The sequence below is a fragment of the Parambassis ranga genome, chromosome 4, assembly GCF_900634625.1.
Source record: "Parambassis ranga chromosome 4, fParRan2.1, whole genome shotgun sequence".
Taxonomy (NCBI): Eukaryota; Metazoa; Chordata; class Actinopteri; family Ambassidae; genus Parambassis; species Parambassis ranga.
In genome coordinates, this window is record NC_041025.1 from 12,134,759 (window position 1) to 12,161,735 (window position 26,977).

The 26,977-nt window shown below is 41.7% G+C and overlaps 1 protein-coding gene and 1 pseudogene across 1 annotated transcript; one reads left to right on the forward strand and one right to left on the reverse strand.

Moving 5' to 3' along the window:
* Positions 1-83: 83 nt before the first annotated feature.
* Positions 84-18,966, reverse strand: eps15 (epidermal growth factor receptor pathway substrate 15). Its single transcript, XM_028403402.1, has 25 exons — positions 18,852-18,966; positions 16,799-16,840; positions 16,165-16,254; positions 16,041-16,088; positions 15,863-15,958; positions 15,576-15,638; positions 15,189-15,314; positions 14,572-14,631; positions 13,980-14,216; positions 13,601-13,746; positions 12,835-12,991; positions 12,231-12,313; positions 10,169-10,241; positions 8,766-8,927; positions 8,490-8,687; positions 7,894-8,307; positions 7,611-7,691; positions 7,320-7,482; positions 7,190-7,234; positions 6,684-7,081; positions 6,534-6,603; positions 6,350-6,420; positions 5,793-5,928; positions 5,488-5,681; positions 84-2,413 (listed from the first exon to the last, which is right to left on the reverse strand). The coding sequence occupies exons 1-25, from the start codon at positions 18,903-18,905 to the stop codon at positions 2,273-2,275; spliced, it is 3,348 nt and encodes a 1,115-aa protein (XP_028259203.1). The 5' UTR covers positions 18,906-18,966; the 3' UTR covers positions 84-2,272.
* A 3,393-nt stretch (positions 18,967-22,359) lies between these two features.
* On the forward strand, positions 22,360-25,510 carry LOC114434602 (kelch-like protein 10; annotated as a pseudogene).
* The last annotated feature ends 1,467 nt before the right edge of the window (positions 25,511-26,977 follow it).

The window sequence follows — 26,977 nt, forward strand, 5'->3', positions numbered from 1 at the left end:
AGTTTAGTCTGATGTTGAACCTCCAAAGACAGACAGAAGCTGTTTTCTGCCAGAGACTACTTAAATAAAACTGTACAAGCTGCAAAACTACACATTTTAATATTTATTCTGTTTCAATTAAATGCATTACATATTCTGGCCAAACTTCTCAATAATGATTCTTCTTACAAGTTAGAAAATACAAAATAAAATACAATTAGCTGAAGTCTTAAAAAGCCTTTGAGCTAGAAACATAAGTGGTTGTTGATTTGAAGTCTGTACAAAGGACATTAACACATACTTTAAATGTGAGACAATGACTGTATGCATGACGAGAGGCTCAGAAGACAAACATGCAACTAATGCTTTCTTGTATTTACAATAAACTTGAATATGAGAGAGGCTGCATTCAGAGGGAGGCGGCGGTATCAGAGGAACAAGCTCCTCCACCAGTGAGGCTCAGGACAGTCAGAACTGGAAGGTTGTGCAGGATTTGGTCAGAGAGGAGCAAAGATAATGAAAACAAATTCCCTCATCAGTCACAGCATAAAGCAACTTTCTGTGAGAAGCAAAGACAGAATGTCCGGCCGGTTGGTCACCTGCCGTGTGGGTAATGACGGGCATGAGGAGGCAGGATGTCGTTGCAGCACCAGCAGGTTTTTTTTTTTTTTTTTGCAAGTGAAATCACCACAGGTGCACACACAGACAATACACTGCTCCACACACCCCTTCCACTGAACACACTTAAGACTGAAAGCTCATAAAAAAAGCTCCAACGTTGAAATGGACCTAAAGTAGTGAAGTAACAATTGCACAGTTATAAGTGAGATTACATTTTAAATGCACATAATCTCAAATATAATAATAAAAAAAACATCCACTCTGCTGATGAACCCTCAGACGCGGCTGTCACTTACAGATCAGTCAGGGTGAACAACACCATCCATTCAAATGTTAAAATGCAGTTTAGCCCAAAATCAAACATTTATCCATCTACATTGTTTTGGTGTGACATATTAACTGTGGTAAGTCCCTTTCTATAAATCCACTGACCTTGCTGTGCGTATTTTCACGGTGAAACTATTTCCAAACTGCACCCAGCAGCCGTATGACTGCACAGAAGGCAGCATACATCCACCCATGACGGCCGTCTCATGCTGCTTGTGACAGTGTGACTGATTTAATGGTGTCCTCCTCAGCTGAGCCATAATACTCATTACAGGAAGGAAGGATGCATTCTGCTGCAACACACCCTAACAATCTAGATGGATAAACACTTATATGGGTTTTTTTCATTTGAGTTACTCAATATATACATTCATTGATGACAACAACCTCCTATTTTGCAGCTACATCTCAACAATAAACATTCTTTCACATCCAACTTGAAGATAATTAGAGACAACGTCAGATATCGGGGAGTCTGGCATAATGTGGTGCAACCTAGATTTTAATGCAATTAACTGTGAGGTTATGGAAAACAAAATAAAAGGTTCTAACACTGACTTGTTAGGCTAAGAAGTAAGAAGGAAGTAGTGACATGTTAAAGAAAAATAAAGAAGCTAAACCTGGCAGCTGTGGCAGATTGTTCAGTATAAGTCTGTGTTTCACATCTCACAGGACTGCTTACTTCCAGTTAGGAATGTGAACCATGTTCTGACTGAAACAACACATGGTCACTCCTTTTTAAAAATGACAAACATACATGAATACACAGCTACGATTTGTTGCATGCAGCCTTACATTTACCAGCTTACTGTGGTTGTTTTTAGGACATGAAAGCAAGCAAGAAGAAAGCTGGAGGAGGGGGCGGAGGTGTGGGGGGGATTTCAGAGTTTTATAAAATGAACTACTAAACTACTACTATTAAAATCTCACAACAAGAGATTTAATAAAAATGTAGTGAGACTGGTTAGCAGATAAAAACTTTCTTTTGAAAAATCTACTTCTGAGTGCATGTTTTAATAAATTACATTCTGAATGTGGCTTTCTGTCACAGCCTGTTTTTGAAACCAACGGAACATGTTAACACTTGAAAATCCATTTTAACAATCCATTCTTTAGAACAAACACCATCATCACAGGATGGATGTAGATGTGATACTGCAATGCCAGTGGACAGTGAACAGCCGGAGGAGGAAGAGGAGGGTGTTCCAGAGGTTTAAGTCTCTCCATGGGGTCAGCAGCTGCTGCTGATTCAGTCCTATACATTCCCCACTTTACTTTGGTGCTTTCTGGACTGGGTCAGGCTGTGCTGTGCCGTGCCAAGCCAGACCGGAGGAAGGGGGATTTCTCAGGAGAGTTCAGACTTGCTGAGAGCAATGGCCAGCTCCAGGTCTTCTTGTTCCTGCTGGGTGAGCCTGGCAAGTCGCTCCTTTTCCTCTCGCTCGCTCTCGCGCTTTGCCCACTCTATCATGTCTTCCTCTGTTGGATACTGCTCCATGCAAACAGAAAAAAAAACAAAAACAAACACACACAATGGGTGTAGTTCTAACACTGAGAAAAACCCCCTGACTGCAGACTGTTTTTGACAGTACAAATTTAACTATTTATCTGTGACAGGGAGTTGACATGCACAATATCAGAAGCCATAGACACACGCCTGGATGAGTCGAAATCAATGTCATTCACTTCTGCTTAAGAAATATGTGGTCGAAACATTTGAAATGGCTGTCTCCAATCTACAAAGGCACAACTAACAGAGAAGGCTATTGAAATCCATTTCCTTTGATCCAAGTGACCATGACAAAGACTGCCAAAATCAGGCATATGTACATAGAAACTTTTCATCCAGGCATGTGATAGGGACAAAAGTAAGAGCTGAAGAAAAACATGCAACAGCTGGGCCCTCCACCGAGGATAACCTAGTCATATGAGCCCAACATTGTTGTCACTGACATGCAGTGTGTCAACAAGTTCATTAATCTGAACGAATGACAGACAGAAGCAACACAGTGTGTATCCAGCCATGCAAAGGAAAGTAAGCAGCAACCACTATCAGCGTCTGATCATTTTGGTGCACTGTACATGAAACATGCATGATGAGAAGAAACACGGAGTGGATTTAACAAAAGGACATGCAGCCACTTCTCTCAGAGAACAGTCAAATTTTCCAGTCTGAAGTGCTGAATTCAAACACCTAACGTCTTTTACATCCAGATGTAGTCTGAAGTTCTTTTACAGAATAATGTACAAAAATAAATCTACCACAAGCTGTTGTTTACCTACCACAGTGTGCATGTTTAGCTGACTTACTGTAACATCAGTGGTGAATCAACACATTCAAAAGAGTACCACGCTGTAGATTCCTGGAAACATGACTTCCTTGTTTCTTTGTAGCTACTTGTCTCATTGCAATATGAAAACATCCTGATATCATCTTAAATTCTATTCCAATTGATTTCGAATCCATTCGTCTGTGTTTACAGTAGTAAGTGCCATTTAGGAGATTCGTAAAAGTAAAAATGTTTTGGAAAATGGTCAGCAATAACTAACTAGCACAAGTGATAAAAAAAATGAACCAACATGCAACAAAAACATGCTCCTCCAAGCTCTGGGACTGATGTTATGGATGCACACAGAAGTCAGAGATGGTGCCCTTGATTCAACTCCTTTATTAAACATCTTTGACAGAGTTGCAAAGACAGAGAGAGAGAGAGAGAGAGAGAGAGAATACAGGCGATCTGCTACTGCTGACCAGACAGGGCTGAGACGGAAATGAACTGATGCATGGGATGAATGGATAAACTGAGAGGATGCATGTTTAAATAAAAATAAATAGCGGCAGAGTAAAAGGGGAAGAGACACTGAACTAAGGATTGGTGTGAAATGAAGAGGAGCCAGACAATCAAACTTACAGTTAGTGTGTGCAGGTCAGGGTTTAACAGGGACATGCGGGTCATGCGACAACAGAGGCACAGGAATCAACACTGTCTTTTTATCTAGTCATCCATCCCAATGTCACAGCTTGACCATTCATTTCCATGCAGCATTACATAGAAACAGGCTGAGGACACTGAGTACTGCTTAACACTGTGACTGACGGCCCAAGGCAGAAGGAGATTAGTTACATACAGCTCTTGTTACATGCATGTGCAGGTTCAACTCTTGGGTGTGATTTTGCAGTAAGTTTGATCCCAAATAATGGAAAACTGCAAGTCACCAGGAATATGGACACTACAAAATGAATACTTTGCACAGTCATCTAACAACTCTGTCTACTATGACAGCAGGGCAGCATGCTGTAAAGGTGGCTGCTGAATTCAAACGCATTCAACCCCTGTGTCTCAGCTCATCCTTAAAAAGGACACAATCCGAGTCCTATGACTAGGACTTCCTACTAGCATTACCAAAGTGCTTCAACTGTCACCTAGTAACCACAAATACTCATATGCATACTTCATACTTTTCAACCACCTCTTAGATCAAAAAACTTTAGCATTATCACTTCTTGAGTTGTATGTGTATGTAGGAAGATCTGTATAATCCTCTTTACCTCAGGCCACAGGCTTATTAATCAACCCTTGTATTTACTGAATATCAGCTATGATAATTATGTTGTTTCCTTTCATTTTTAAAAGATTTACGACTTATAAGTTAACTTATGAAGTCATCACACGGCACTTATTAAATGCAGGCTGTCTGCAGCGGAGAATTAGTGACTTTGTAAAACAATGGTAGCTGCATGACACCGTGTGAAACAGGATTCACCTCACTTTGCAGCTCATTAGTTCAGGTCAGATGATGACTTGTCACATTAAACAGGCTGACTGTGGGATATATTGACTCTGAGTGCACCTACTGGTGAGACTTTGAATCACCACTGCAGTGCAGACCGATAACCTGAGGTGACATCACTGTTAAAAGTAGCATAAAATCTTCCAGTGAAAACCCTTATAGTACCATTGATACAAGCTCACACATGCACAGGCTGTAATGTCAGCGAGCTGTGGGATGGCTAACAAAAGTCAAACACAAGCAGCCTCTCATCTCTCCATTCACTGCCAAACATTACTGGGTTGCTTTTGTAAAGATTTATGTGCATAGTAATACATTTGCAACCACAGATTTATTAGATTGAATGCAGATCGAATATATTAATTGATCTTTATTCTCTATATGGCCTTACACAAGGACAAAGTCAGGCAGTGCAATTTCTATGATAATTCTTGGAATCTCAGTAAGAAAGATAAATTGAGGAAATACTGTGTTGATAATACGGAGCTACAATATAAAGAAGCAGCAGGGAGGATAAGTATAAGCAAACCTAAGATTCAAAACATTTTGTTAGAATCAAATAAGCCCAACTATGAATGCTTACATCAGTTCAGTTCTTTGGGGTTTTTACTGGCAGTGGATGGAGTGACTTCAAAAGCTGGCTGGATTGGCTCGATACTTATAACATTATTGAAAAGCTACATGTGATTTATTAGCGAGAGAAAAGAGAGGAAGGTGTGACTATTGACACTCAGGAGGAGGTGAGGGAGATGGCGAGAGGGAGGTGCTCACTTTGTCAAAGCTGGCAAATCGGTCAGCTTCCCGTACGTTGTGACGAGGAGGGGAGGAGGGGGCGAAGGGGTCAGCTAAAGGATCCTTTGCAGGCAGGGAGGAGGAGGAGAGGTCTCCTGAGGTCTGAGGGAGGAAGTGCCCTCTTCGATGGAAGGACTCAGAGGACTCTGTTCTAGAGATGGACGATCTCTTACCTGATAAGGCACACACAGGCAGGTTTTATTGTTACTACATCTCCTATCAGAGTCTAATAGCTACAGAGTAAAATGTGGACCCGTTTGATGGTAAGATCAACATGCACTGACCTGGAGGTGGAGGAGGGGGTCTTGTTGGTGTACCCGTCTTTGGTGGCAGGGCTGGGGGAACATCAGAGCCGGCAGACTGGTTCTCTTCCTGGTACAGGTTCTTGCTGTTGATGCTGAATTGGTCAGCACCATTTGACTGGAACAGAAGGGTCACAACAAATCAAACATAAAAAGGTACTCAAGTATGACCGCACACACACAGGTAGTTTGTCATCAAGTGTGCAAACACTGTATGGGAGACCCGAAGCTTTGAACTGAGATGTAAATTTAACACAAATGAGACACCTTTTTTCTACACACAGTTTGAAATAAATGATTGAAATATTTCCCCCCTGGGTTTACGGTAAATGTATGTTTAAGCATCACAGCAGTTTCCTCCTGCAAAACCACAACACATCAACTCAGTCTTGAGTTTTAGGTTTATTAATTATATTATATTATAGTATTAATTTTAATACCAGTATAAAAACCACTGATTGTGTTTCAAATAATTTAACAGTCACATTCTTCATTATGTTTCACATCAAACTACTAGGTATTAGAAGCACAGAAATTACCTTTGCCAAGGCACTGAAATCTGCAAACCCCCCGCCAAATGATTCATTACCAAACACAGCAGCAAACGGATCTGAAACACATTCACAAAAAGTGGCTGAGCACAGCAGACATTTTATTTTATTTTTATGCAATAGCTGCAATGGGATGTATTAACCAGATGATGGCACCACATCACAATCCTACCTGGATCTGAGCTGGCATTCACTGTAGTACCTCCTGGAGCAAATGGATCATTGATTGCAGCAGCGTCCTTCTACAAACACATACAGCTTTCTATCACATAAATGCGTCACATCACTGATCATTACGACCATTTTCATCAGTTCCACTCACCACTGCCAGTTCAGAACTTGGTGGGGAGCAGCTAAAAGGATCCATCCCGCCATCTTGAGAACTAAACAGGTCTGCTTCACCCATGGTGTTTGCTTTGCCTCCAAATGGGTCTGAGTCGGCCACATTGTTCCCTGTGGAGCTGAATGGATCCTTGGAGGCTAAAGGTGGATTGCTAGGTTTAGAGGCAAAGAGATCTGGACCTGCAGCGGGGACAGCTGCTGTGTCATTCATCTTGGCTGCAAACAGGTCTGGTTCAGGCATACTAGTGGTGGTACCAAATGGGTCGGCTGCAGCAGAAAAGGGGTCCTCTGAGGAAAAGGGGCTGCTGGAGTTCTGTGTGAAGAAAGAGTCTGCTGCAAAGGGGTCTGAGCCTTTGAATGGATCGCCTCCAAAAGGATCTAAACAGATAAAAATAGGATAATATCAATGTTACTAACTGTAGCATTACGGCAAACAAAAGATGGACGTTTATTTACACAGGTGGGCGTATGACTTGAATAAATTACCTCCAACATCTGTTTTTCCAAAAGGATCATCTTTAAATGGATCATCTACAAAGAAAAAAAAACATCAGTCTGACATTTTCAAACTTTGATTACAGGTGAAATCATCAGGATGATCTCTATGAGGACTTACGATCAGTGAAGGGGTCTGAATGGAAAAAGTCCATCTCAGGCAGACTGGGGGGGCTGGTCTGCGGCGGCAAGGAGCGAGGGTTAGCTTGAGGTGGTAACGAGGGGGCAGTGGGTTCTGAAGACTCCGCAGGTTCCCGTTTGATCTCTAGCTCTGGTGTTGCAACCTGTTAAGCAGGCACAAGACTCAGATGAAAAGCTCAAACATAACAGTAAAAAGTGTGTTTAATTAATTCCTAAAAATCTGGTCACTGCATCCAGAGGCATTAATATTTCAGTCACTCTGGAATGTTACCTTTGGTGGGCTTTTCTTAGGTGATTCCTCATCATTTTCTACAACCTCAAGACAGACATCAGGTACAGGGCTGCTGTGTTCCTGGAGACATTAGAAGACAAGACAGCAATGACTTCATGTTATATTCATATATACATTATTACTGTATTTTGTATCACACACACTGTATCAAAGAGTTTTGTGTAATTTTGAATCATTTGTCAAATATTTTTATTAAGAGACACAACAACTGCAGTTGTTGCATGAAGTAATGCTGTACAGAAAACTGGTAGAAAAAATTTACCCTAACTGTGCTTTCCCGTGGCTTGGCTAGGGTCGATAGACTACTGTACAAATCACCAGTAGCTAGACTGGTGTAGAGATTGTCCAAGGGGTCAGGTCTTGGTTTTTCCTCCTCTGGACTCTCTTCCTCCTTTTCTTCTACTTCCTCTTTTTCATTCACTTCCTCTTTCTCTTTTTGATCCGAGTGTTCTTTCTGCTGGCTGCAGACAGCCGTTGGCTCCATCACTTTCAGCTCTTGAGGATGATCTTCCTGGAAGAGGTCCTGCTGGAAGGGGTCCACCTGGTGCATCTCTGCTGTGGGGACTGCTGATCCATTGACCATTACAGGGGAGCTGTCTTCCAGAGCTCTCTTCCAGCTAAGCTGTGCAGTCACTGACCTCTCCTCCACCTGAAGATCGTTTAATTTCTGTTGAACCTAAAGGTGAAAATAACACATGCAGAAGGTGGTTACGCACATTTTCAAAAAGCATTCAGACACTGAATCATTTTAGGAAATAAAAAACAAAGTACAGTAGGTGCATCCTTTCCATCAGATCCATGTGAGACTGACAAATGCTTCCTGTGTAAAGATAGAGAAACACTTCCTGAATGTCTGACCTGTGCAACCTGCATGAAGGAGTCACGCACAGACTCCTGAAGAGGAGTGAGCTGCTCCTGGGCAGCCTGGACCTTCTCCTGCAGCCTCCTGCTCTCGTCTTGTAAAGCCAGGAGTTCCTCTCGTGCCTGGACCAGCTCCTCCTCATACTGACATATTCTCTGTTCCTGGTCCTCATGCTCTGACTGCAGCGATGAGATCTGAATGGACAAATTGTAATTATTATGTTTGGTTGTTTGTGAAAAGTTTAATAAAACCACATAAAAAAGTAAACCTACAAGGTTGGTCTCTTGGCTGGTTTGTTGTCGAATGTGTGTAAGCTGCTCCTCTAGGGAGCTCTTCTGTTGGTCCAGCTCCTCTAAAGCCTCCTGGACCTTCTGACGCTGAGCCTGGAGTCGCTGCAGCTCCTCGCTCTCTTTCGCCACTTCATCTTGAAGGTCCTGTAAAGAAAGAGCCAAAAATGAGTCAGGTGGATAAATAAGTCACTTGCAAAGCCTGTAAAGCAGAAACAAACCCTGAGGATACAAAAGTAAACATGTCAGCTGTATGGATCTTTAGTAGCAGTAGTCAAACATATAAATAAATGAAACAATGGATTCAGTTGTAGAGGTTATTTTAAATGCAGGTGGCTGAAGGGAGCAGAGAAGCCAATCTGCTTAATGACTGTTGGTACTGTTTCTATGAGATATGTTCAAATTCTTTTAGGTTAGAAAAAAGTAGAAGCACTGATAACTGTATGTTGTAAATTAATGCACAGTGCCTCAGCTCTGTGGGGTAAACACATTTAACTATGTGAAAATGTGTGCACTAATACTACCATCTAGTGGGCACAAAGGCAAACAGCACACTAAAAATGACTAATTTTTTAATCCAAGATACCAAAATAGAAATCTGTATGCCCAACAATTGCTGGACTACGCATGTATATTGAAGCATTAATGTGTAAGGTTTTCTAATATTGACTCACATCAACCATCACTTGTTGTAATTAAAAAAAATACTTCCCTAATTAGATGTTAGCTGTTTAACTGAAGATGTTGTGAAGCTGATTTTTAAGACTCTGAATCTAAAGCCTCAAATACGTTATGAACCCCAGAGGAACTATGCAGTCTTCAAAATGACACCAACCAACGCACACAACATGGGTTGTCCAGGAATAACAAAGAAAAAAAACAATGCAGTATATAAACAGCCAAAAGCACTTGAGGCTACTTGGCAGTGCAGCTGCATCAGTGTGAAACTCCCCTGAGACCCACCCTCACACTGGCATCAGACTGAATTCCCAAAAGCAGAGCAGACAAGCCCTTTAAACCACCAGATCCCAAAATAGAGCTCATTGCTCAGGCTGAGAGGAGGAAGACACACCTACACAAGGACTCTAGCCTCTCCTTCTCTGAGCAGCATTAACTGCATTTCTGTACCACAGACTGCCAGCCAAATGTGTTATTGATTTTCTGTCCAGTATATTTATCACAAGAATAGTGAACAGCAGACTTAGCACCTCTCTCATACCAGCCTGGAGTTTTTAAAGAGACAAGCAGGGGAAGTACATGTGAATGCAAAAACAGCAGAGAAATGCCACTTTCATTAATATTAGTGATGCTGTGTGCCTATAAATGGTTCATTCTTTCTCTGGTCCACTGTACTAAGAACAGGCAAGTAAAATTGAGACAGCTCTCACCTGCACTTCATTGCTGCGCTGTCGGATGGCCTCCTCCTTCTCCTTGATCTCTTCTTCCACAGAGGTCTTCTCCCTGGTGGTCCAGCACAAAAGACAGGAGTATTTAGCCACTGAGGTCAGAAAGGTTAGACCCTGTACTCCAAGCCCACCCAGCCCCTGCCAGCTCTTCAGTGAAGACTCTTCACCCTGCTGTTGAACTCCCACAGTCACCTCCTCTCCCTGACCCACCATGATCATGCCCTGAATTCACAACTGCACTGTAGAAAGAACTGGACAAAGGCTTCTAGCTAGGATAGGTGTGTGTGTGTCTGTGGCGCTGTAAAAAATAAAGTGGAATGTCTGAGACTTCCAGGATGTACAGTGCTGCTGGCGAGATGCGAAAGACAGCATGTGCTTGCTCAGTTAAATATGTGGGAGATGGAAAGTGAGAAGCAGATGGCTGCTTTGGTGATAGAGTGTGGAAGAGAGAGAGAGCGCGAGAGAGAGCGAGAGAGAGAGAGAGAGGGGGGGGGGTGATCAGTGATGATGAGCCAAGCAGAGGATCTATCATTCATTCTGTGTGCTCATCTTCTGTTCAACAATAATGTGAAATAAAATTTAAACAAAGGCAACAATTCAAAAGCACTAAAGCATTGGAAGGTACTTTCAAAAATACTTAACAGGGTTGAAGCATCCATCTATCATATCTGTCACAGGCTAATGTAAAGCACTCCTCACAATTATCCCTAAAAACACATGGTTATTTATCACAGGATGCCAACTGGTCTGAACAGCAGTTGTTTGACACCACATATCAAGATTGATTAAGTCTGCTTTTCCCTAGAAACAGAATGTATCTGGTAAAAGATACCAAACTGTTTATACTACACTAAATGTATATAATTTTCTGCATGCTGCTTGACTGTTCTCTAACATAATTCATTATCTGTCTTTGAAGACAGATAAAAAATAAGATCATGATGTACACACTACACACATATTTTGGGTATTGTGTCAGTTTTGAATCAAAAACAGAATCTTAAATGTGATTTTAGTATCCATTATCTACCCGTGTCATGTAAAAACACAGACAAACCACCATTTGACTAAACAAAGAGCTCATGATCTGGCACCCATTTCACCACCAGCTAAAAATAACAACAAACTTTGAAACTACAGCATCTATTTTTAAATCCTGTCGCTCAGCAAAAATCAAAATGCAGATTCCCTTGATAATCTTTTAGCTTTTTCATACTGTCATTTAAAGCAGAGCATCGCTCTCATTCTCCTCTTACCCATCATCATCATCATCATCGTTCTCACCATCATCCTGAGCAGAAGGCTGCTGCCACATTTTAAAGCAGCTACAAACATGCATCATCTTTACCAGCTGGTCTTGATTTTCTGCCTGTTTGAAGCTGATCACTAACTAAGATTTCCATGCCTATGTATTTTTTGTAACTTGAACAGCTGTCAACCAGTGAGTGTGTGTGTGTACTTAGGCAATTTCTCACTTCTCACTCTCAGCTTTCGTGAATAGGGAAGCTATGTTCTGTTGGTATGAAAATAAAAAAAAACAGACTCTGGTAACAGTGAAACCGAGACTGCAAAACATGCATGCAAATGTGAATGAAACACAAAGAACAGTTTCTAAGCTTTATTTTCACTGAAGCTATGGCTGTAAGAGTACAAAGGCAGCCAGGTCCAGATCCACCAGGAAGTATAAATCCTGATAAATCCCTTGAATGTTTGTATAGACGTTATTTGGCTAAACCAAACTATTAACCATGAGAGACTCTGCATTTATGCCAAACCATCTTCACATTTCATGGAGACACAACATCTCTCTAGTCAGTAAAATATAGAAGCTCTGAGAGCAGACTTCTGTAGAACAGTGTGTTAAAAAACTATTTTCCAAAAAAATATCTTTAAAACTTCACCACTAAACAGCCTCCTAAGAGGAAAGGGCTGGTGATCTGACTGTGGTGAACATTTATAATCTAAACATGTGTATTTAAAGGTGCCTTTTGTTACGAATAGTGATATAAAGATCACAGATATGGCCATATAAAAATAGAATTACCTTTGTAGTTCGACAATCTCGTTACTGAGAGAGTCCAGTTCCTTAATGGCAGAGAAGTCAGCTGCCAGGTTCACTGCATTGTTCTGAAGAAACATGAGGACAGGGGACAATTAAAAAGGACTACTACAAGACACTAGAGGTTTTACATTAATTACACATCAAGCCACTAAAACACAATTGACGAGAGTGAAGAACATAGCAGGTAAACTGATTGGAGGCCTAACAAAGCTCTGGTGCAGGGGTTTATATTTGTCTACTACATCGGGGTGTTTGAGACAAATTTGACAAATTGATGATATGAGTTGATGTACTGTAACGTTAACAAAAGAGAAAGCAACAAGCATCGCCACATATACCTATGTATCTAAATGATGAATACAATAATTAAGACTTTAAGGCACAATGTAGGTGCATTTTAATAACATAATCAATCTCAATATTAGGGATACACAAAATTTTAAGATTTTGAAGAATTTAAAGAATTTCCCCTCTGAGATAAATAAAGGAATTCTGATTCTGATACATTCAGTCTTGTCTATAATGATGATTTCTTTTTGACATGGGTATCAACAAAAGCAGACTCAGAGTGCTCTGAGCAGATCACCTGTTTGATGTTTTGTCTGTCAGAGGGAGGAATCATCTCAGGGGAGAGACTCTGTGGAGGGTCCAGGCCTTTGGTCAGCTTCAGATTGATTAGATGGAGTGCCAGGGCAAACTGTTCTCGGGTCAGTTTTCCTATGTCTCCAATGTCACAAAGCTCCCTGAGAACAAACACACACGTTACATAAAAGAGTAACGATTTACACCTCAGGCAACAACTATTTTTGATAGCATGAGTGATCACCATGTTCAGCTGCTATGGAAGAAGCAATACACGGGGCAGTCACAACAGGACAGAAACTAATCAGCCATGAGAGGAGAAAAATCCATATGAAGTGATATCTGCAGTGCTAAAATTATCCTGCATGAATATCCTCTTGTACAGTTTAAATATAGCTGAAACTATGTTTTAATTTAGGATGCTGTCATTAGATTAACAAGAACTATTTCAGGGCTGTTTTTTCTTTTTAAACAATGCTGGTTTAACAAATGTTCTGCCTTTTGACACCAAAGACGGGATTCCCATTTTCCATTTTTACAACTCCACAATTTTCTACTCGAAAAAATTATTATTTTTAATACAAATTAAGGAAAATGTATGAAATATTAATAATAAACAACTAAACAACTTTATTACGTAGGAACCCCGAAAACGATACAACTGTCATGTTAATATAATATAATTATAAATATCTAGTGCTGAGACGCACATACAGCAGATGGAAAACTAAACCAAGGACCCAAAGCAGAGATTTGTTGTCCCTACTTACCAAATACGAGCAAGGGTGGCAGAAGGAAGCCCAGTCTTTAGGAAAATATCTCTGACTTCAGGTCCCGATACCAAGCCATCCATGTCCGCATCCGTCTTGTTGAACAGGTCATCGTATTTGGCTTTGTCTGTTGTTGTCACTACCCACTGTATAGGCAACAAAGCAGACTTTTAAGTAAGTGCTTCATACCAACAGGAGCTCAGCACAACCTATGCTGTTAACATAACTCACCTTCACACTCTCTCTAGTCTTTTTCTTTTGAAAAACACACTGTGTTAACCAGTTTGCAATCATTCTAAATATGTGCTGATGCAGCTAATAAAACATCCAAAAACTTTTCAGGTTCTGCATGCACAGGAGAGACAGGACCTGTACTCACAGGGACAGATGCTGGTGGTGGTGTTGGGGCAGGAACTGGGGTGGGTTTAGGAGGGAGGGGCATGGTCTTAGAGCCAGCATGGGAGGAGCGACTGTCTTTGACAGAGGGTGGTGAGGGTAACAGGGGCATCACAGGAGGCACCGAGGGTTTTTTCCTCTTGGAGGGTGGAACCAGGGGAGGTGGTAGGGACATGGGTACAGGCTCACCCTCCAGAGCTCTGTACACCAGATACATAGCCTGGGAGAGGTTAACAAAAACAATCAAAGATAAAAGATGATTACCCAACAGTGCTGTAGTTATTCAATCCTCACGCATCTCCCACATGTCTTGAATTAGTTCCATTCAGGCCTATAGCGATAATTTTCATTGCCTGTAACAGGACAAGCATGTATACATACACACACACACACACACACACACGTGTTTATTCCTGCAGCCGAAATATTCAAACATGAAGACGCTTGAAAACATGCTGTAAAACAAAGATTAGATGAAAAGCATTGTAGAAAGAGAACTGCAGGATAAACTGAAACACACGACAGACACCCAAAACTAAACCCTGTTTGATCTGTAATACTAGTTCACATCTTACCACAGAAAACTCATCTTTGTCCAACATGCCATCTCTGTCCAGATCACTCAGCTCCCACACCTTCAATACACAAAGATATCACTGTTAAGCACAAATGATACATTTTAACAAGCGACCCAAAAAATGTCACTACAGTTTCACACTTCCTCTCTATCCAGCATATTTCTCATTTCTTCTTTGTTCATAGAAACATTGAATTTGTCCTTTTTTAAGGTCCCTTCACTCTGTCCATGGCTGGACTGGTTGCATTTATTGTGCCTTGATGTTCTGTGTGAAAGCTACAGTGTGGAGGTGATGTGGAAGGACACTGTTGTCAGCAAAGGCAGTCACAGCACCAAATCAACAGCTGTATGACAGGGTCAGCACACTATGCACTCGACACCAAAGCTACTGCCCTGTATTGTGCATTTTGAGGCAGAATGAAGACAGATCCATTCTCTGACAACATACAAAAGGCAATCAAAAAAAGGGGGGTCCTTTAGCCACCATCATGGTGCAATCTCTGTAGGAAGGGGCGCAGGCCTGCTGACAATCACTTTTGCGACCACTGAGTCAGTTGATGTGTAAATTCCTAATCACAGTATCATGGTACTAGAGTTCCTGTGTAAGGCTCATACCCGGCCGAGGATGTCCACTGGCAGTTTAGAATTAAGCAGGACAGGCTTGACCTTGTCTCCTGACAGCATCCCTCCTACTGGACCCAGACTGTCGAAGATGGAGTCAAACTTCATCTTCTCCTCAGGCTGCAAGACAAATAAATTGTATTGTCATATGTACAGGAAACAGTCTGTTACATAGTACAATGAAACTTTTTCTCCCATTGACAAAGATACATTTCTACTAATACTGCATGGCTGCAAATGTTGTAGCCAACATGTCCTTTAGCCTTATTATGTGCCAATTTACATGAAATCAAAGACAACGTGGGAAATAAATGAACACAGGTCACTACATTATGACACTAAGATAAGATTAAGGTATGGTAAGTGACGTGTGTGCCTCACCTTGACAACCCAGGGAATGTCAATGGTTACTCCTCCTGCTAACAGGGGACTGCTTGTGTCGTGCTGAAGATCAACAACAGGATTTTGCTAATTCAGTGTTTGAATGAAAATTATATAGAAGAAGTTCAATCAGTTTGACAAATGAAAGGACTGCAGAACTACATCTAAGCTACCTGCCAAGACACCAGTGCCTCTGAAAGTACAGTAAAACTACTATGCCTTCAAATTAGCAGTAGAATTTATAGCAGAACCTAGGACAGATGTATAGTACACAGGGAGTGACTTACAAATTTTGGGGGAGGAACAGCCACATTAAGACTCTTGAGTGCCACCTCCAGGCCATTTTGAGCACAAGCCACCAACCGCAGTGCTATAAAAAATTGCTAAAGGGAAGAGGAGAGATACAGTGACAGCGATGATCACATAATCCAAAAGCATGTTAGTGGAATTTATCTGGATTTATACCTGTTTGTTAAGTGATCCTTTTCGTTCAGAGTCTGCTAAATCCCAGATCTGTGCAGACATTTACACATTTATTACCCGAGTTACTATAAAAGCTTACAGCGAGCTATTCCGAGTCGCTACTCACCTTTCCCAGGACCAGGTCAGCCAAGCCTGACCTCTTCAGGAACAAAGCCGCATCAGCTGCCACCACCCGCCCACTGCCAGTTGGATCAACCTGCACACAATAAAGAAACAATCCCACACACACAATGATTAGCTATTATCTCATCTCTGTCTCTCTTACTGATGAAACATACAGCATCAGTAAAAATATAAAGAGGCTAAGGAGCAAACAAAGGGTTGTTCTGTGTGAGAGGAAAGTCTCTGAGTCACTTAAATCAATACTGATAATAAACCATAGCTATTTTCTCAGCAGTCTATTAGCTTAGTAGTCTTTCATGATGCTCTCAGGGAGCTCCCCTGACATGTTGGGCAAAGGGAAACATTATTAATTCATAGAGATACTTCCTTTATTGGACACTGAGAGTGGGAATGAAAAGAGATATCACTGCTCACTGCAACACTACGGTTTATTAATGCAGCTACAGCTACATTAAAGAGGCAGGAAACCAGGAGCATATTCTCTAAATTGTGCAAAAATAATCTATAATCTATCAGCTACATCTACAAATGAGAATATAAAAGCACAATCTAGTGTTAAAATGTGAAATGACAAACATTGCCTAATCACACATAACTGTAAGTCAACATCTGCATACCTGTCGATAGTATTTGTCATAGATGGGATTTCCACTGGAAAGCTGTTAAAGAAAAGAAAAAAAAACATCACAAAATAGATGCAGATTAAATTCAAACACATACATAAGCACGCTATCACACCTAATAAAACATATCATTTATTAAATAAAGTGTAAAACTGACATTTAATAAACAAACTCTCAGTATCATACCAGCTGTTGTACCATTAAAATTACTGGCAGACCGGCAACTAGAATAAAAACACAACAACTCCAATCACTTAGTCAGTCTACAGAACAGCACTAAGAGGGAGTGAGGACTCCTGGATATAGACTACACGTCTTAAGGCTAAGGGTCAGCTGTGGACATTTACAACAGGATGTCAGTCACAGCACAGACCTTCTGTGACATCCCCCCTATGCAACCCTCTTTCCTCTGGTAAAACAAATGCTCACTGCTGGGACTGACAGGAAATAAATCAGCATTTCCTTCTTTGCATAGATGCAACTGATGTAGTAGTTTCAAAGTCATAGATGTGGACAGTACGACAGTGTTACAGGATTACAGGAGAGACAAGTCAACATGCAAAACTTTTCTTCACAGTAAAAAGAAAAAGGGAGCTGCTTGGATGTCAGTCAGTATTGTTAGGGCCACAGATTATGGCTTACTGTGATCTGTATAGTTATCTGTCAGCTTTTTCAACTGCTGGTTTACAGATAACTGTTGACACACATATATTTTCTCTGGCCAATACAACCTTTTTTTCCCCTGTGACACACAATAGTGTGCCTGGAACTGTTGGCGGCTGTAACACTGTGGTCATTGTACTAGTGACTCTTTAATTCATTCCCTGGCTAGCTCATACAAAACAGCAGCAGATAGCAACACACATCAGGGTGTGTGAGTTGACAGGCCAGTGGCATTTGTTCTAGTCATTTCTGCTAGCTTTCAGCAATAGATTATTACTAGAAACACCAAACATGGGGTCAGTTTTAAAGATTTTCTAAGTGGTAAAGCTGAGATGACACTCAAAACAAGCTGAGCTGTCTGAAAGGCCAATGAACACAGAAACACAGACATATCAACACAGGTTTTTACCTCCTCTGTTAAAGACATTTGACATCATTATCTCTGGTGGCAGACAGCTCCTGGCTGTTGTTAGAGGCAACGGTGGCTCAGGTAACAAACCAGGGACTGTAACCTGCTTATTAGACCTGGCTGCTGCCTGCTACATAACTTATTTACTATGCGAACATACACATTTAGACTTTAAATTCAAGTGTTTAAGTCGACCAGCAGCAGACTGACAGGGAAACGAGCTCCTCGGCTTCACTTCCTCTTACTGGTTGCAAAACAACCCTTCATATTATTTAGAGGTTTATTTGAAACAAGTGCAGTAGCTAACAGGCTAACACTGTCCACTTCTGAAAGGTCATAGGGAAAACACTAGCCCAGTCAACCGAACCGAAGAATGCTTACTTCTAATAATAGCAATTTCCAGGCTAGTTGTTCAGTCTGATCATATAGCAAGCTATATAAACACGCAACGTATGCTATCAGCTCTGCAACTTGCCTATTTTTACTTGCGGAAAACAATGTTAGCAGATGTTGAACCAGCAGAAATATGACAGTAAATCAACAAGAGAGAGCCACACATGGTTATCTCGTATTAACATCTCCTTGGCCAGAACAAACTAGCCTGCAGCGAAACGAAAATGCACAAAATATGAGTATAAACACTTCTGAACGAAACGGAGCTACGTGCCGCTAGCTACATAGCTTATCTGAAGTTTGATAAAGCAGCTCTATAACAGCCCAATACTGCACACAAACTAGCTGTTAGCTAACAGGCTAGCTAGCTTGCTACGCCCTTACGCAGTCCCCAAAGAGATTAGGCAGAAACTTTTCCCAGTCATAGCAGGACTAAACTTCCAAAAGAGGGTCGACGATCGAGGAAAGCCCGCGTTTCTGCCCGCCCTGTTTGACTAACGCTGCTGAAATACCTCCAAGTACGACAAAGAGAGGGCTGAAGGCGTTTGCTGTCGTTATATTTGAGTTGTAAGACAGTGTTACCTGAGTAAGAGACAGAGTGGTAGCCATAGTGTTTCTGTTTCCCACTGCTTTCATGCTGCGCTGCTGCCACGGACAGACAGAGGCCGCTGAAAAACCTGGAACCGGACCCGCTCAGACACAGGACTCAGAGCTGTGACTGCACACTGCTGTAAACAAAAATGGAAGCCGTATATATGTCATTTTGTTATAATTAGTTTGATTGCTGCTAGGCAATAAAACTCTTGTTCTTCATCCTCTTTCTTCTTATTATTATTATTATTCTTCCGTACGCGTTTTGGCACAGGGTGTCTTCAGCATACATTGACCGATTTCAGCCATTCAACTATCAAAATATTCATCTCACAGAGGACATAACGGGTCAACTTTAAGTTTTTTCAAAAAAATTATAAATTGTTTGATTGCTGCTAGGCAATCAGACTCTTGTTATTCACCCTCTTTCTTCTTCTTCTTCTTATTAGGGCCCGAGCACCGAATGGTGCAAGAGCCCTATTGAAACCCTTAGGATTATTATTTTTCATTTTTTTTCCTTCCCCCCCTAAGATCGCATTTTTGGGGGCCTTAACATGCCCAAAAACTCACCAAACTTGGTAGAAAAATTCATTCGCCCGAAAAATTTTGAAATTTGCTGACTTTTGAAATGCACATATAAAAATGGCTCTATAGCGCCCCCAACGCGTAGCCCCTCTGGCCAGTTTGACACAGGATTATGAAAATTGGCACACATATGTATCACCTCAAGACGCACAAAAAAGTCTCTTGGACCCCCCCTCCAAACCCAACAGGAAGTCCGCCATTTGAAGGTTTGTGGCCATTTTTGGCGATGTGTGACCCTGCTGCCAAACTTTTCACGCCTCGCATACGTCATCGGATTGAGCTGAAATTCGCCGTGTCCACTCAGGACACCATAGGGAATAGACGCATTCCAAAACTCTTACAAAAGTCTGACGGTGTGGCCGGGGCGTGGCCTCAAAGTTTGACCATTTCTGAGGACACAGAAAGTCTCTATAACTTCTTCGTTTTCTGTCCGATCTGTACGAAATGTCACATGTATGATCAGAGTCTGACCCTAAACACATCTATAAAACAATATTGAGGCTTTGACAGAGCGCCACCTACTGGCTACACAAAATGTTGTGTTTTCATAGGTTTTTCTGCCTGCCCCCCTGGCCTGTTTTGAGTAGGGTCATGAAAATTGGTACACATGTGTATCACCCCAAGATGCACAAAAAAGTCTCTTGGACCCCCCCTCCAAACCCAACAGGAAGTCCGCAATTTTGAAATTTCTGTTAATTTTTGGCGATTTGTGACCCTCCTACAAAACTTTTCACGCCTCGCATACTTCATCCAAATGAGCTAAAACTCACTGTGTCCACTCAGGACACCATAGGGAATAGACGCATTCAAAAACTCTTACAAAAGTCTGACGGTGTGGCGGGGGCGTGGCCTCAAAGTAGACCATTCGCCATTACAAATGAACTCCCTGTATTTTTTGCCCTAACGCGTAGCCCCGCTGGCCAGTTTGACACAGGATCATGAAAATTAGCACACATGTGTATCACCCCAAGACGCACAAAAAAGTCTCTTGGACCCCCCCTCCAAACCCAACAGGAAGTCCGCCATTTTGACTTTAGTGGCCATTTTTTGCCTATTTGTGACCCTGCTTCAAAACTTTTCACGCCTCACATACTTCATACAATTGAGCTGAAAATCACTGTGTCCACTCAGGACACCATAGGGAATAGAGGCATTCCAAAACTCTTTCAAAAGTATTACCGTGTGGTGGGGGAGTGGCCTCAAATTTGACCATTCGCCATTACAAAGGAACTTGCTCTATTCTATGTAGTACTACCCATATACTTCATGCAATGTGGACAAAATCTTACAGTACTGCTATGGACCCGAGTCTGAACAGATATATATGCTAATAGGATGATACGGTCATAGCGCCACCTACTGGTAGCAGGAAAGTTTGGTTGTAAACATGTGTTTGTTGTACATCTCTGCAAATGTGAGGAAAAGAGAGCATAGGACAGGAGAGTATAGGAGACAAGAGCATAGGAGAGAAGACAGCAATAGCCCCGCGGATCGCAAGGTGCGCGAGGGCCCGCAATGCTGCTTGCAGCTTTAATTGTTCTGTATGTTTTTTGGTTCAGCGTATCTTCACAAATGCCAGGATGGGTAGTTTTTAAATGTAAACATGTATACATGTCTCCATGGTGATGTAGACATGTAAACATGTATACATGTCTCCATGGTGATGTAGAGTGCTTTGATGACAAGAGTTCCATTCACAGTCACTGCACAATGACGACTATTTGCACTGTTTACTCCATCTTGCACTACTTGCACACGAGTACCACCTCACCGATCCATGTGGTACCTGTTACATTATTACATTATTACACTGTTCCATTCGATCATATAAGGGTCTATGTTTACCATTTCATCTGCACAGTATTTTATGTTCTGTTCATTGTATGTCTGTTACACCATGTCTGTCATGTAAATTTAGCCTTACTTTAGTTTATTTACTTAATTTTATTTTAGTTTTTATCTTATTGCATGTTAATTATTATATGTTCTTTGTATGCACCAATCACTAAGGCAAATTCCTAGTAATGTGAACCCCCTTCACTTACATGGCAATAAACATGATTCTGATTCTGATTCTGATTCACAGTGTGTCTTTGCACTTCTGTTAACAACAACAAACAAACACTGACAGAAGAAATCTGCAAAGTCACCATGAACGTGTACACAGATCTCTGTGAGCAGGGGCTGCTCTGCGATGCTGTCATCAGAGTGGAGGATGATGACTTTCCCATCCACAGAGTCATCTTGGCGAAGTACACTTACTTCAGGTGAACTGATTGTCTCAATTTTAAATTAATGTGTTAATAACCTTTACATAGGGAGACAAAAACAAGGATTTGTTGTAGTTTATGATGCGAGTGTTTGGAGATTATTCACTGCAATCTTGTTTTTATAGTTTACAGTGTTTCAGTGTGTTTGCTGATATTGTTGTGATCACTAGTCAACTGCTGGGGAAAATGTTGTCAGCTTGACCTCATAAAGAAAGCAGCAGCAGTCCTTAATGTTTGAACATGACAAAAACAACCGGTGAACAAGTGTGTGTTAATCTGCTGGCCCCAGGTGGGACTTGGATGATATGACATGTATGACATGTTGACATTAAAGCATCTAATAGTGACTTCTCTCTCTATAGGCTCAAACTTATTTTATCTTAAACTTAAAATTGATGTATTGATGTGGTAAGTCATAAGTGAAGTGGATAATGTTACAGCAATCAGATTTAGACCTTTACCTAGACTGTTGAATAAAGTTACTCATAAATCCAACAGTGACTTAGTGACTAATTTTTGTATCTGTTTTAAAAACTGAAATGCATAAAAGTGGTGTATAATGTTGTGGAACTTTTTCTGTGTCTTTCAGAGCTCTCTTCACACGCACTTCATCTGAACCTGACAAGAAAGTCTACAGTATTCCTTACATATCCTCAGACATGATGGAGCTCATCATTGAGTTTGCATACACTGGCTCTGTTAATGTGACAGAGTTCAATGCACAGAGGCTTTTCATGGCAGCTGATTCCCTTAATATAGTGAAGCTGGTGCAAATATGCTGCAAATTTTTTGAAAAGATGTTCTGCCCACACAACTGCATTGGCATCTGGCAGTTCACAAAAAACTACCACGCCCCTGAACTGCACCTCAAGGCTTTCCACTATGTCCTCAGTCACTTTGAGGAAGTGGTTTTTGGCGAAGAGTTCCTGCAGCTCTCGGCCCAGGATGTCAGTGACATCATCAGCAGTGACGACCTCAATGTGAGACAGGAGGCAGCTGTGTTTGAGGCCATCATTCGGTGGATCACACATGAACCTCAGGAACGAGAAGGATACACAGATCTTCTCTTGTCAGAGGTACTTTATATTATACATTATAATTTTCACTTTATAGGTTAATCTATTTCAAGACAGTGACTGAAGCCAACCTCAGCCCAATAGAGGGTTACCAGTTATTAGATGTGTTCCATGTCAAGATGATGGCCAGTACAGCCATCCTTTACCCTTTTATAGGCCAGAAGGTGCAATATCATCTATTCTGATGAGTGATCAATAGAAAGCAACACAGACTACCTGAGTGACGCATTGTGCTCATGTGCATGCTGGTCTTCTGGGTGACTCTGAAAATGGAGGAGAATTTATGCAAATCATCATCTTTTCCAAAACCTTACCAAGCATTTGTGTTGTGACAACCTACCTACAATAAGCTGATAATGATACTATGACAGATGAAGGGAGGAGAGTAATGAGAGGAATGAAAAAAATATATTAAAGATAAGACTTCAAAGAGGGCTCTGCATCCTGACCAGTGGTGGAGGAAGTACTGAAGCTTGGTACTTAAGTAAAAGTACAAATACCCAGCAAAATATATACTCAAGTAAAAGTAGAAGTGCTCCATCAACAATCCTAGTTAAGTAAAAGTCTAGTAAAAGTACACACACACCAAATATATATTATTGATTTCCATGGCAAAGGATATCTGAACAGGTTAAAATTATAAAAGAAATCACCTTCAAATTAAATGGACAATGTGTAGTTAATGTACATGTTCAGTCCAGAAGCAGCTATGGACAGGTCTGTGTGTCATGAGGCAGGCTGTGGGCATCAAGTGAACAGAGAGGCTGCTAATAAAAAACAGGCATTCAGCATTTTTACTGTGTCAGTATTCCTGCTGTAGATTAATGTTATGATTCATGTTAATCAGACATTAATGGATGGACCTGTGTTAGCAGACAGTAGCTAACTAGTTAGCTAACTGAGCCAGAGCACCGGCATCATGACTGAGGCACATTATAGAAACACAGCTGGCAGCGTGACACCATCTCTATGCAGAGTCTGACCTCACATCAGTCCAGCACTGTGTTCATCAAATGTAACAAGTGACTACAAACACTGTAGAAATGTAGTGGAATAGAAAGTACAGGTAACAGCTGCAACATGGAGTCATAAAGTATAAAGTATACACTGTTATTTTTACTTAAGTATAAATACATAAAAATTTACTTAAGTACAGTAACGAAGTACAAATACTTAGTTACTTTCCACCACTGATCCTGACTGACTGCCACGATGTAGAACAAAGAGAATGAAGATCTTGTTTGTTCCGGTTGCTAATAGCATTTCAAATAACTGACCATTATTTTATTGTTTTACTTGTATGTTTGTATGTATGTATTGTAATGTTCTTTATTAGGAACCATGATTTTTTTAATGTATTTTTATTTATTCTGACACAGACTGTTAAGTTATATCCTCTTTATTCTCTGTATTGTTGTAGGTCAGGCTGAGCATGATGCCTACAGAGTACATACAGAGTCATGTGCTGTCCAATAAGCTGGTGATGGACAACTTGTTGTGCCAGGCCATGGTCTCTGAGGTCATCAAATGCAAAGACAGACTCCTCGGTCGGCCTCGTCTACCTTCTGCCATCTTACTGGCCATTGGAGGCTGGAACGGCTTCAGGAATCCACCTAATTTAATTGACACATTTGACGTCCGTGCAAATCACTGGATGAACATAACAAACCTTTCTGAGCCTCCTTGCTCCTGTCATGGTGCAGCCTACCTCAGTGGGTATGTCTACTGTGTTGGTGGCTTTCCCCGGGTGTTGATGGCCACTAATAGTGTGCACAGGTTGGACCTGAGCACACAGACATGGCAAGAGGTGGCATCGATGCACTATGGCCGCGGTTCTCTGAGTGTGACTGTGCTGAACGGGTGCATCTACGCCATGGGAGGCTCTGATGGGCACACACATCTCAGCAGTGCTGAGTTCTACCAGCCAGAAACCAACTAGTGGCTTGAAATTGCACCCATGCATGCAGCGGTGCCACGCCAGCTGTACAGCCCTGAACGGCAAGGTGGGTGGAACACAATGGAACATAACAGAGAACAGAAAGATTTGTTTACAAAACACTGCTGCCAGTTTGAGCCAACAAACAACAACAACAACAAAAATGACAATTTCTTATTGCCCCCCCCCCCTTTTTACATTCAGATCTACATATGTGGTGGATTTGACGGGAATGAGTGCCGGCAAACAGCAGAGTGCTACAACCCAGAGACCAACCAGTGGACCTTGATCTCTCCCATGAGCAGCCTGCACAGTGGGCTAGGAGTCATTGCATACGACAACCATGTTTATGCAGTAAGTGCATGAAAGAAATGTGTGACCAGCTTTCATCTGCGGTTTAAAGCGGCTACTTTTTTATGTGACAATTGAATTGATAAGTGATGCATCTTCTTCTCATCTTTGACTCCAAAGGTTGGTGGCTCTGATGGAATAGACTATCTGCAGACCGCTGAGGTCTACAACCCTCACACCAACACCTGACGCAACGTGTCCTCCATGATGAACCCCCGCTGCAATTTTGGCATCGAAGTAGTTGAGGACTGGCTCTTTGTTGTTGGGGGCTTCAATGGCTTCACCATCACCTCTAATGTTGAGTACTATGACAGGGAGACGAATGAGTGGTCTCGGGCCTGCGACATGGACGTCGGCCGCTGCTTTCTGAGCTGCTGTGTGCTTTCTGGTCTTCCCAACATGGCCAACTACACCATCCCTTGTGATTTGTGATTTCTGTAAATCTTGTATAAATATAAATGAATGAATGAATAAATGTATGAAGTGATGTAACAATACTGTCACAGTACCTGGCTGTAAATGTATATCATCTGTTTATTCCACTCTTATGCAATCTGCATGTATGTTTTAGGCTCGCAGTTATGCTGTACACATCTGAATTACTAGATCTGTCCCATCCACCATACAGTATGGTAATGTTTGCGACAATGAGCTCTCTCTCACAAAGTGTCAATTACCTTTGAATTATAAAATGAAGCACTTTCTCCTTGGTAAAAGGAGTGTACCATTAAAACACTACTATTTATGTGCGGATCAGTTGTCTGATTGAACATCATGAAACAATTTTCAAAGTTTGACAGGCTAAGTTTATTTTTTACCTAATGGTCGCTCACATCAAGCAGCTATGGTAGACATTTTTTAAAATAACATTGTACGACTTGGGCTTACGTTCACCAGGTGGACAGAGACACAGCTCCAAACGAATGATGTTCCAAAACAGCTGGCTGTGTAAATAAACAAATGTTTGCTATCAAGTTAGAAAAAGATGATAATGGCATTGTTGTGCTGACAAAAATGGCTTAATTTAAGAGAACCCGACTCCTTCAAAGCTACTTCACATACCATCATATTTTTCATTGGAGGCCTTTATGTACAGCATCAACATATTTTTCAGGAGCTGAACGACTACAGACCGTTGGCACTCACATCACAGCTAATGAAGACAATGGAGCGGCTCATCCTCGACCTCCACAAGCCCCAAGTGCATCAGGCTCAGGACCCCCTACAGTTTGCCTACCGGGCAGGTGTGGGTGTGGAGGACGCCATTCTCTACCTCCTACACCGTGTTCAAGCACATCTGGACAAAGGGAGGGGCACAGTGAGGATTCTTTTCTTGGACTTCTCAAGTGCCTTCAACACCATCCAGCCCCTGCTGCTACTGGACAAACTGAGGGACATGTCAGTGGACCACTACTTGGTGTCCTGGATTGCTGACTACCTCACGGAGAGACCGCAGTACGTCAGACTAAAGGACACCACATCAGACACTGTAATCAGCCCCTCCTCTTCACCCTTTACACCTCAGACTTCTGCTACAACTCAGAACTGTGTCACATCCAGAAGTTTGCAGATGACACAGCCATCGTGGGGTGTATCAGGGATGATGGAGAGGATGAGTACAGAAGTGTAGTCAGCGACCTGGAGTCAGGTGAACCATCTCCAGCTTAACACCTCAAAGACTAAGGAGCTGGTCATCGACTTCAGGAAGTCCAGCCCACAGCCACGTCCAGTGACCGTCAGGGACGACGAGGTGGAGATTGTAGGCAACTACAAGTACCTCGGGTTGTGGCTGGACAACAAGCAGGACTAGACATGCTGTACAGATCACCTGTACAAGAAATGCCAGAGCCGTCTGTACTTCCGGCGAAGACTGGGAGCCTTCAACATCTGCGGGAAACT

Bases quoted from the DNA above. Each gene is read 5' to 3' on its own strand.
- eps15 (XM_028403402.1), bottom strand. From the start codon at position 18,905: ATGAAAGCAGTGGGAAACAGAAACACTATGGCTACCACTCTGTCTCTT. The intron at 5,929-6,349 runs GTAATTTCTGTG...CTTCTGTTCCAG, and splicing joins ATTTCAGTGCCTTGGCAAAG to TCAAATGGTGCTGACCAATT. The intron at 5,682-5,792 runs GTCAGTGCATGT...GTGCCTTATCAG, and splicing joins ACCCCCTCCTCCACCTCCAG to GTAAGAGATCGTCCATCTCT.